Source organism: Danio rerio, chromosome 13 (genome assembly GCF_052040795.2).
Source record: "Danio rerio strain M-AB ecotype USA chromosome 13, GRCz13ab, whole genome shotgun sequence".
Classification (NCBI taxonomy): Eukaryota; Metazoa; Chordata; class Actinopteri; order Cypriniformes; family Danionidae; genus Danio; species Danio rerio.
This window is the reverse complement of record NC_141033.1, coordinates 19,869,771-19,882,193: the sequence shown is the minus strand read 5'-3', so window position 1 is coordinate 19,882,193 and position 12,423 is coordinate 19,869,771. Positions and strand designations below refer to the sequence as shown.

At 37.2% G+C, this 12,423-nt stretch overlaps 2 protein-coding genes across 5 annotated transcripts in view; both read left to right on the top strand.

Moving 5' to 3' along the window:
• The window catches only part of vdac2 (voltage-dependent anion channel 2), a 732,443-nt gene that overhangs the window by 289,904 nt on the left and 430,116 nt on the right, over window positions 1-12,423 (top strand). The window lies entirely within an intron of this gene.
• alox5a (arachidonate 5-lipoxygenase a) overlaps window positions 1-12,423 on the top strand; it is a 47,475-nt gene that overhangs the window by 21,392 nt on the left and 13,660 nt on the right. For all 4 annotated transcript variants that reach the window (XR_015505319.1, XR_015505318.1, XR_015505320.1 and 1 more), the window contains 4 exon segments: window positions 5,734-5,840; window positions 8,234-8,406; window positions 8,621-8,767; window positions 11,405-11,608. Coding sequence is in view for 1 of the 4 variants with exons in the window: in NM_001303262.2 (NP_001290191.2) it covers window positions 5,734-5,840; window positions 8,234-8,406; window positions 8,621-8,767; window positions 11,405-11,608 (631 nt within the window). In the remaining 3 variants the exon portion in view is untranslated.

The window sequence follows — 12,423 nt, the reverse complement described above, 5'->3', positions numbered from 1 at the left end:
TTTTATGGACAGAATTTCAAAGTGCAGCCATCGGCTGGAGGGGGTCTGGTTTGGGCACCATAGGATCTCATCCATTTTATTATTTGATTTTATTTTTTTATATTTGTCTCATTTATTCTTGCTTATGTAAAGTACTTTAAATTGCCACTGTGTATGAAATCTGCTATATAAATAAACTTGCCTTGCTTTGCCTTGCCTTTAAACCAGGGGTGTCCAAACTTGGTCCTGGTTCTGGAGGGCCGGTGTTCTGCATAGTTTAGCTTCAACTTCTTTCAACACACCTGCCTGGAGCTTTATAGCATACCTAGAAAGAGCTTGATTAGCTGGTTCAAGTGTGTTTAATTGGAACTAAAATATGCAGAGCCCTGATTTAAACACTTAAGTAAATCAGATAAGTTTGTAATGTAAAATTCCACTATAATACATTTTCAATTTATTGCAAAAATTCTCAAATTAAGTCAAAACTTTCCATGCAGTTTGCACTTAAGTATATTCTTTTAGAGTAATGTTTTTAATAAAAAAATGTAAACAAAAAAAGTAAATAAAAATTTCTACTATGCATTTATACAGTGTGCTTTACACAGGTGAGTGGACTTGACAAACCACCTGTAGAAACACACTTCACTCTTCTCTCTACAAAAAAAAACACTCCCCTTTAATCTAGCGCAGGGGTCAGCAACCCGCGGCTCTAGAGCCGCATGCGGCTCTTTAGCGCTGCCCTTGTGGCTCCCTGAAGCTTTTTCAAAAATGTTCAAAAAGATGGGGAAGGTTAGTATATATTTTTGTTTTAATATGATTTCTATAGGAGGACAAACATTTTTAACGTTTTCAAATGCTGTAAAAGTGTGTAGTGTTAATATTTAATTTCAACATTTCTGTCAACGAAGATTTGCGTCATAGCCTGCGACACAGGTTTCTATCAGCAGGGCGGGATGCCAGGCAGGTGGCTGTTGTAAACAAACCGGGAGATAATAAAGCATGGAAAGCCGTTCACAGATGGTGACCAACCACTTGATTTCAGTGGCTATTTAATCATGAAGGCTCATTATGTATTTGTAGCCAACTTAGTCATTTTTATAGTAGGCTAATATAGCTACTATATATTGTGGAAATATAAATATCTATCAACTAATTCCAAATGAACAATAATCTACGTATAACTGAAAAGTTATATTCTCTGGTTTTTAATTATATAATTTCATTAACATCCCAGCTAGGAGGGACATTTAACCTTTATCTTTCTGATTACAGGCTAAGCCAAAGTAATGCAAATTGTCAGTTTCACAGCATGGGGTGTCTATTGTTTTCTCTTTTCGATCAAATGGTCAGGCGGTTTCTGTCTCCAGAACATGATGAGATTAGACCTGAGACGCAGTTTACCCTGCCGACCACAACCCTTAATTTGCATGCTTTGTTTAGCCATATCCCCTCCTCCTAAGAACACAATATAGCCATGAAATCTTTGTCTTAATTCAAACTAATTCAGACTTGTGTGAGACTTGTGAGAGACTTGTGAAAGAACTTGCAGACTGCAGACCTCTAGTAGGCTCTTGTAGACACATTGGACACCTTGAAGACGCTGTATGACTGCAGATTAACCAACACGTCTCAATAAAGGAATTCTGCTTGTTTCGAGTCTCCTGGACTGGGTTCTCTCTTCTTTTCACTCATGTACTCATGTACAATTTGCTACAAAAGACTGAAATCTACCTGAAATTCAACTTGAACCTTCAAGATCAAGGAAACTTCTTCAGACGGAATCTTCAGTTCAACGGCAATTTGAAGTCACTCAGCGGACGTCACAAATTCTCAACTATTTGCTGACTGCAACCCTGATGAACATTGAAGACCTGAATACAAAGATCAGATCACTCCAGACTGAATCTTTTCAGCTCAACCTCGATTTGGTGAGTTTCACTCTTTAAAAAGAACCATACAGACCAGTCTATACACATGGTTATTCTCTGCTCCATCAGAGAAAAGTTAACAAACAGCTGCAGGGTTTGTTTAACAAAAAGTTATCCTCTATTTCAATAGAGAAGTAACAGTTTATCCTCTGTTCAGACAGAGAAGTAAAGCCTTACGTGCTATTTTCTTTTAAAAAGTTATCCTCTCTTTAGAGAAGTTAAGCCTTATGCGCTATTTTCTTTTCTTTTATTTCGTTTTCCCTCTGTTCAACCAGAGAAGTTTAAGTTTAGCTATACAAGCTAACTGATGTTATATCTTGTTCAGGCAGGAAGTTTTAGCAACATGTGCTAATATTGTTACCCTCTGTTTCGCCAGAAAAGAAATTACTACACTTTCATCTGAAAAGTTTTAGTATTTTTACTTTGTGATAATAAGCTCACAAAATGTTCAGACAGAATACAAGACTGATCACTACAACTGAAAATGGTAGTTTAAAAACTCCTTTATTGTCAGATCAGGATTTCAAATCGCTGCTACGACAGCACATGGACTCAATAACAGAGTCAGTCAGACTAAATTTGACAAAGAAATTTAGCATTGACCCAGATGATGTTTGGACATTAGAAGAATGCAAGAAAGTGCTTGATGCATGCATTCGCAAAAACAATGTTAAAGGCATCATCTGCTGCTACAGAGAATTCAATTTATCTCGAGCTAAACAACAAGCTCAAGCTAAATCAGAATTAGAAAAACAGATCCAAGAGCTTCATGCTAAGATAACCTCATTAACAAAACAACTGAACCTAAAGAAATCAAAAATTGACATTGAGGAGGTTAGTCAGCCTGATAATAAGCATCCTGACTTACAAATTGTCTCTGAAACAGACATTTCCATCCAGTCAGATAGCGATTTACCTATAGGCTCAGTAGAGGTTTGTGGTGCCAGAAGATCTAAGAGAACTGAGAGTTCACACAACAACACTTCTGTTGTTCAAATTCAAACAGTTTCCAGAACACTAGGACCTAGAGAAATAGACAGACTGTCTCAAAGCTTGCCATCAGCACGCACAAATTTTTCAGAGTTTAGCAGAGCACTAAACAGCAAAATGCGTCTTTATGACATGTCATTAACAGAAGTCACCCAGCTAATGTCTCAAATTCTCACTGAATCTGAATTCAACAGTTTTGAGCATACTGTGACCTCTAAATTACAACATGCCAGTAAGGATGATTTGAGAGAGGGTGTTTTGAAAGCTCTAAAGAACATTGTTGGCCCAAAGATCGACTGGTCAAAAGTGACTTGTTGTGTGCAAAGGAAAAATGAATCTGTGAATGAATTCACTGAGAGATTTTGTCAATCCGCCATAACTTACAGTGGATTAGCTGATAATTCGAACAGTGTGCTAAATGATAAAGGACCCCTAGTCCGCATCTGGTCAGATGGCCTTGCAGCTGAATACAGAAAAGCTTTGCCATTTCTTAACATCACCTGGTCTTCCACCACTCTCAGAAATAATATGAACAGTTTAGCTTTGTGGGAAAGAGACTCTTATATCAAAGACAGAGTCAGATTTGAAGCAGCCGCCACTAAGGTCAACACAGAAAAGACATCAAATCACAAATGTCTTAGGAAAAATATCTGTTGTCATTACTGTGGTAAAAAAGGACATTGGATGAGGGAGTGTAGAAAGAATAAAAAGAATTTTAAAGAGATGAACAGGGTAAATCAACTTCTGAACAGTTTGCTAAATGCCCTTAACATACCCCTCCCCTCATCACTAAATCCATTGAGCTGTCCACAAAGATGCTAACCATTTTTTGGCTGTAAGTGCTTAATGTCCCAGTTCATTTACAATTAAGATGAAAGACTCTTTGTAAAAAGACACAAAGGAAACTTCTTCCTTTGTATTAGGGAACTCTGCTTAAGTCCACTTACAGCCTTGAATGTGTTTAACACATATTTTCAATCACTACCTATTCAATGTTATGATGTCTGATAGGACTGATATTTATTGAATGATAGTTTGTGTCACACATTTTAAAGTTTGCCCACCACACTCAGGGACAGAACAGGACACACAAACCAGTGAGGAGCCCAGGGCAGAACTGAAAGCAACAGGCTTCAGGGGCCGCACCCTGTGGTGAAGACTCCCTTTTTCCCCATTTATCCTCACCTCACTGTTTTATAGGTGTCATAACTTTAAGATTAGGAGACAGAAAATACACAACACTATACGATCACCAACTTAACACAACCACTATACAATCACCTGAATAACTAGACACATGAACTGTATGATCATACAAGTCTATGCATGAATACTGCTGGTCTGCTGTTTCCTTGTTTTCTTGTGTGCAGGTAAACACAAACACTGCATCTTCTCAGAAACACTCTGAACCAGAGCATCACTACGGAGATCCATAAATGACAGGAAGTCATCAGATCAACTTTGTGCTGGAGAAGAACCACAAGAAACACACCTCACAAAAGACTGAACACTATTCACAAGCCATGGACTTTCAGAAGATCTGCAGTTTAACTACATGATTTTTGTGTCATCATGTAGGATTTATGACATTACAACTGATTGTCATAAACGTGTGAACAGTTTTAGAAATCTACACTTACATCTATGTAGATATTGAAATGACACAGAATAAGTTTAAATGTGCCTGTAACTTTTCAAGTTACATGACTAGAAGATGGGGCTTCTGTTATCAAACAGAAGCCATTGAATGGTTTTAGGAAAGCTTACAAATTTATATATTTTTTGTGAGAGTTTTTAAATAACTCTCAAAGGGGGAACTGTGGAAATATAAATATCTATCAACTAATTCCAAATGAACAATAATCTACGTATAACTGAAAAGGTATATTCTCTGGTTTTTAATTATATAATTTCATTAACATCCCAGCTAGGAGGGACATTTAACCTTTATCTTTCTGATTACAGGCTAAGCCAAAGTAATGCAAATTGTCAGTTTCACAGCATGGGGTGTCTATTGTTTTCTCTTTTCGATCAAATGGTCAGGCGGTTTCTGTCTCCAGAACATGATGAGATTAGACCTGAGAAGCAGTTTACCCTGCCGACCACAACCCTTAATTTGCATGCTTTGTTTAGCCATATCCCCTCCTCCTAAGAACACAATATAGCCATGAAATCTTTGTCTTAATTCAGACTAATTCAGACTTGTGTGAGACTTGTGAGAGACTTGTGAAAGAACTTGCAGACTGCAGACCTAGGCTCTTGTAGACACATTGGACACCTTGAAGACGCTGTATGACTGCAGATTAACCAACACGTCTCAATAAAGGAATTCTGCTTGTTTCGAGTCTCCTGGACTGGGTTCTCTCTTCTTTTCACTCATGTATTTTTTTTTACAACAATATACACATACAGCATGTGTTTCCTTCATTATAAGGCTTATATAAGACTTTACACTTTTTGCGGCTCCAAACATATTTGTTTTTTGTTTTTTTTGGTCCAATATGGCTCTTTCAACATTTTGGGTTGCCGACCCCTGATCTAGCGCCTAATTCTCTGACCACTAACAGTTACTTTGTATAACTTCCTGTGTGTACTGCATCTTGTTCAATAGCTGAATGTCTCCTCAATTGTAAGTCGCATTGCACAAAGGCATCTGCCAAATGACTAAATGTAAAATGCAATGTTCTAATGTTCTAATTAGTGACATACCGTAAGAATTTACTCGCTCACCACTTCACTGTAATGTACCAGATATCTTCATTTATTTGTTATGCAACATAATATGTCAATATGTCACAACTTCTGTTTGCTTATTTTGCTATACTTTATTCCTTAGGATCGAGAATCTGTATGTGAACCAGTTCATGCACATGTTCCAGTCCTCATGGGGAGATTTCGCAGACTTTGAGCGGATATTTGTGAGAATTAAGAACACAATATCAGGTTGGAACTGCCAGCATACACCTGTAGCAGATCTTTATGAGTATTTTAGTTAAGAATTGAGCATACACAATTATCCATGGGCGTAGGGTGGATAGAGGGGACGCGCCCGACCAATATCCACCTACCATTGCAATGTCCCCACCAATAATTTAATCCACTTTTAAAAAAAAGTTGCGCTATCAATATTAACCTAGACAAGCAGAGAGAATTAAATGCATAGACTGTAAAATATTAAATCACATTCTCTCATTGAGTCCTCTCGCCACCAAAACGCATATGGACATCTTGATTGGCTGTGCCTTTACTTGCTGTCATGTAAGAGGCTGTGGCTGCATTCAGATACAAGCAGCACATTTAACTTTTCTCAGTCAGAATTTGGTCATTTGAATAATTAGAACAATTCAATAATAATAATAATAGTATTAATAATAATAATAATTCAACTTTTGGTCTTTCGGACCACCTAAACACCCCTTGGCTACAGTTCTGAAACTTAATAAATAGTATTTATGATTAAGTATTTATTGTCAGTTTTAAATTTTTTAAAGCCATTTTAAGATCAAAATGATTAGCCCCTTTAAGCTATTTATTTTTCGATAGTCTACAGAACAAACCATCATTACACAATAACTTGCCTAATTAACCTAGCTTGCCTAGGTTACCTTCCTAACCTAGCTAAGCCTTTAAATTTCAATTTAAGCTGTATGGAAATGTCTTGAAAAATATCTAGTCAAATATTGTTCACTGTCATTATGGCAAAGATAAAATAAATCAGTTATTAGAGATGAGTTATTAAAGCTATTATGTCTAGAAATGTGTTGAGAAAACCTTCTCTCCAGTACACAGAAATTGGGAAAGAAATAAACAGGGGGCTTATCATTCAAGTGGGCTCATAATTCTGACTTCAATTGTATGTATAAATCTTGTTTATTCTTGGGGGAATGAGAGAGGGGGGGTGTTATTTGATTCACCCGTCCCCACCAATGTCTAGTGCAAACCTACGCCCTTGCAATAATCCTTTTCCAACACACCCTGTACAATATATGGAATATTACAATTTGATTACACATAAAATGTATTAGATGTGTTTAGTTTACTCCATATTTGTTCTAATTTGTAATGAAATAACAAATAAGCTTAAGATAACACTTTTGGGAACCAGTTCTTATCAACTACGTCAGGGGTCACCAATCTCGGTCCTGGAGGGCCAATGTCTCTGCCGGATTTAGCTCCAACTTGCCTCAACACACCTGCCTGGATGATTCAAGTATACCTAGTAAGGCCTTGATTAGCTTGTTCAGGTGTGTTTAATTAGGGTTGGAGCTAAAATCTCCAGGACACCGGCCCTCCAGCAACAAATTTGGGTGACCTCTGAACTACGTGATTATAAGCCAAATATTATTGACTTTTTGTCTTATGCTGCATAACAATTTCATCCTAAACTAATGACACTACTAACTATTAATAAGCAGCAAATTAAACGTGTGTTTAATGTGCAACAAAGGTTGTACCTAATAATTAGCTAAAGGAATAGTTCACCCAAAACCAGCCTATTTGAATGTTATCCCTCGACTGAATAGGTGTTATCAGCTGATAGATATGGGCCAGTAGGGGCCACTGTGGCTCAGAAGGTGGTTATCATCCATCCACATGGTTAATCAGCTATAGTTCACATGCAGCTGCGTCCGGAAGTTAACGAGATTTATTTATATTATTTGATAAATGTCTCATTAATTGTATTTTATTAACGTCTACCCCTACCCTAACCCTAAACCCAACCATCACAGTAATATAAAACAGATCTAGAGTCTTCTCTAGTATAGCTGAATAACCATGTGGATGGATGATTACAGCCTTCTGAGCCTACCAGTTGGCACAGTGGCCCCTACTGGCCCATATCTATCAGCTGATAAACACTGAAAACACCCATTCAATCAAGTGATAACATTCGAAGCAGGTGCTCAAAATGAAAGTCTTTCATCATGTTTTCACCCCTTTTTGAACTCAAAAGTAGATAGTTTGAAGAATGCTGGAAACTGGTAACCTTTGACTTCCTAGTATGTGTTTTTCCTACTACAGAAGTCAATGATTCGGTGGCAAATACAACATCTACATTGGAAGCTAATTAAAGAACATTAGAAGCCTGTAACCACTCACTTCCATTGTAGAGAAAACAAATACTAAGAAAGTCAATCTTTGAAAGTTTCCAACATTCTTTAAAATACCCTATTTTCCCTGTAAATGATGACAGAATATTCATTTTGGTGTAAATTTGCTCTTTAATAGTTTGAATTGGTCCCCAAATTTAGCGCACACTAACGTTAGCTAAAGCTTTAGATATATGCTAACCAGAAACGTGCTTTTATTTGGCTGTGTGTGTTTCTGCTTTTCAGAATATGTGATGGAGCACTGGAAAGAAGACTTCATGTTTGGATATCAATACTTAAACGGCTGTAATCCAGTGGTCATCAAAAAATGCACTGAAATTCCTGACAAGTTTCCAGTCACACATAACATTGTGGAAGACAGTCTGGAGAGGGGTCTCACACTGGAAGAGGAGCTCAAGGTATGCAAGACGTGCCACACAATCTGTTTTTAATCATTTTTAATTCATTTAATCATTTTTAGTTTCCTGTTTTTTTTATTCTTGTTTATGTAAAGCACTTTGATTTACCATTATGTATGAAATGTGCTGTATAAATAAACTTGCCTTACAAAGTGGCAGTTTCACTATTCCATAATTGGGATGGTTTTGCAAACGCTGTGTCTTCCTTTTACAGGAAGGAAACATCTTTATTGCTGACTATGAGATAATGGATGGTGTCACCGCCAATTCTACAGACCCTTGCACCCTTCAGTACTTGGCGGCACCCATGTGTCTGCTATATAAGAACAGTCAGAACAAAATAATGCCGATTGCCATCCAGGTATCTGATCTAGGCACAAAACAAAAAACAAAACAAAAAAAACTATAAAAAGAAAACAAGCACATATAGTGCATCCTGAAAGTATGATTCATGAAATATTTTCTTTATGCTACAGTCTTATTCCAAAATAGAATAATTTCATTGATTTCTTCAAAATTCCACACACAATACCCCATAATGACAATGTGAAAAATAGTGTAAATGTGAATTTTTTTGAAATTGTTGCAAATTTATAAAAAAATAAAAACCTGAAAAATCACATGTGCACAAGTATTAAGGGTCTTTGCATAAAACTTTGTTGATGTACCTTTGGCAGTATTTACAGCCTCAAGCCTTTTTAAATATGATGCTACAAACTTGGCACAACTGTGGGAATTTTTGCCTACCTGTATTCCTCTTTGCAGGACCTCTTAAGCTCTATCAGGTTGGATGGGAAGCGACAGTGTACAGCCATTTTCAAATCTTTCCAGAGATGTTCAATAGGATTTAGGTCTGGGCTCTGGCTGGGCCACTCAAGGACATTTACAGAGTTGTTGTGAAGCCACTCAATTGATATTTTGGCGGTGTGCTTTGGGTCCTTGTTCTGCTGGAAGATGAACCGTCTCTCCAGTCTCCAGTGAGATCAAGAGCACTCTGAAGCAGGTTTTCATTCAGGATGTCTCTGTACATTGCTGCATTCATCTTTCCCTCTATCCTGACTAATCTTCCAGTTCCTGCTGCTGAAAAACATCCCCACAGCATGATGCTGCCACCACCATGCTTCACTGTAGGGATGGTATTAGCCTGCTAGTGAGCGGTGCCTGGTTTTCACCAAATGTAACGCCTGGAATTTACTTCAAAGTGTTCAATTTTAGTCTCATCAGACCAGGGAATTTTGCTTCTTATGGTCTGAGAGTCCTTCAGATGCCTTTTGGCAAATTCTAGGCAGGGAGTGGCTTCCGTCTGGCCACTCGACCATACAGGCCTGATTAGTGGATTGCTGCACAGATGGTTGTCCTTCTGTAAGGTTCTCCTCTCGCCACAGAAGACCGCTGGAGCTCAGACAAAGTGACCATCGGATCCCCTCAGAATGATCACTTCCCTGACTAAGGCCCTTCCTCCCCAATCATTCAGCTTAGATGGCCGGCCAGCTCTAGGAAGAGTCCTGGTGGATCCAAACATCTTCCACTTATGGATGATGGAGTCCACTGTGCTCATTGGAACTTTCAGAGCAGCAGAATTTTTTCTGTAGCCTTTCTCAGCCTTGTGCTTTGAGACAATCCTATCTCAGAGGTCTACAGACGATTCCTTTGTCTTCATGCTTGGTTTGTGCTTTGACATGCACTGTCAACCCTGGGATCTTATATAGACAGGTGTATGTCTTTTCAAATCATGTCCAATCAACTGAATTTACCACCGGTGAACTCCAATTAAGCTGCTCAAACATCTCAAGAATGATCAGTGGAAACAGAATGTACTGAGTTCAATTTAGAGCTTTACGGCAAAGGCTGTGAATACTGATGTACATGTGATTTTTCAGCTTTTTTATTTTTAATAAATTTGCAACAATTTCAAAAAAACGTTTTTTTTTCACATTGTCATTATAAGGTATTGTGTGTAAAATTTTAAGGAAATAAATTAATTCAATCCATTTCGGAATAAGGCTGTAACATAAAAAGTAAAGCACTATGAATACTTTCCAGATACACTGTATGTATATATTTCTATATCTATGTATATCTAAATGCATTGCAGTAAACTGACTCTTTACACAGCTTAATCAGCTTAAACACAACAGCCAGAGGCAGTTTTTGCCACCTTATCTTACATTTTTGTTTAGATTGACGGCATCATATTTTGCACTTTTCTGCCAGTCTGGAACTTATTTTTTAAATAAATAAATAAATAAATAAATAAATAAATAAATAAATATTAAGAATAAATAAATAAAACCCATTATGAAATATTTTCTGCAGCCATCCAGTCTTCAGTATCACATGATGCTTCAAAAATTATTTTAATATGCAGATTTTTTTGAGTAAACACAAAATAATCATGGTATTTGTAGAGAAACTAGTATAAATGGTAATCAGCTTGCCAAAAAACCTAAAAGCAATCAGTTAGTACAGATTTACTATAATAAAACCATGGTCATTTTTATTCAAGGATTTGCTGCCTTTATGAAACTCCAGTAATTACAGCCTATAAACGCACTACATGGCAAATATTTTGAAATGTAGTAAGTCCGTGCAGGGAAAAAAGGAAGGAAGTCATGGAGGGAAGTCATATTGATTTTAATAAAAGGGTGTGAAAAGATTACGACAAACACGGAAGCCTCCCACATGCACAATACAAACTCACACGCACTATTACAGTCATTAAATTCTGTTATTATTCACTCTCCCTTCACTTGTTTGAAACCTATTCGACTTTCTTTTTTCTGCTGAGCACAAAAAGAAGATATTTTGAAGAATGCACCCATTGACTTCCATTTTTCAAAATATCTTATTCTGCTTTCAAACTACATCAGGGAGAATAAATGATTATGGTAAATTTCATTTTTGAGTGAACTTTCCCTTTAAGAACAATGCCACCTATGATTGTCAATAAAATTATTACTGATGAGTTCTGAAAATGATCATGATTTCTTTTACATAGCTGCATCAGAAACCAGGAGAGGACAATCCCATCTTCCTTCCCAGTGACGATGAGTATGACTGGTTGCTGGCCAAAATCTGGGTGAGATCTTCAGACTTTCACGTCCATCAGACAGTCACTCATCTCCTCAGGACGCATCTGATTTCTGAGGTCTTTGGCATAGCCATGTTCAGACAGCTGCCTGCAGTTCATCCTGTTTTTAAGGTAATGTATTTCTATATTGTTTCTATTCTACACTTGCTGGCCACTTTATTAGGTACAACTGTTTAAATGCTTGTTAATGCAAATATTTAATAAGCCAATCATATGGGAGCAACTCAATACATTTATCCGTGTGGAGACATGATCATGGTGATCTACTGAAGTTTAAACTGGTGGAGAAAAATATATATTTTAAAAGATAGTTCACCCCAAAAAAATAACATTTACACACTATTTATTCAACTTCAAATGGTTTCTTTATTCTGTCGAACACAAAAAAAGATATTTCTGTCACAGTCAAATAATACTCAGAAGGGATCCAAGTGAAGGATTTATTTGACACAGTCAAAATAAATACAAGAAATGAGTGTGGTGCTAGGATCAGGAGAAAACAGGGCAGGGATCAGACAGGAGAACAGGGTCCAGTGGTCTCTCTTCATGGTCCCGAGCACATACAAACACACACATAAGCACATGTAACGAACCGACAAGGAAACATAGAAAATGTCGCCCATATATAGGCACGATAATGAGCCTCAGCTGGCGAGCGAATCAAACCAGCTGAGTGCCGTCATGGCACATGACCAAAACAAATACACGTGGACAACAAAAACAAAACAAACTCACGTGATCAAACAGACACTCCGGAAAAGCGCACAAACCTGCAAAACCGTGACAATTTCGAAGAATGTTGGAAACCTTTTCGGAACCATTGACTTCTATAGTGTGAAAAAACAAAACACTATGGAAGTCTATGGTTACATGTTTTTAACATTCTTCAAAATATCTTCTTTTTTAATGTTTTATTTCTACATTGT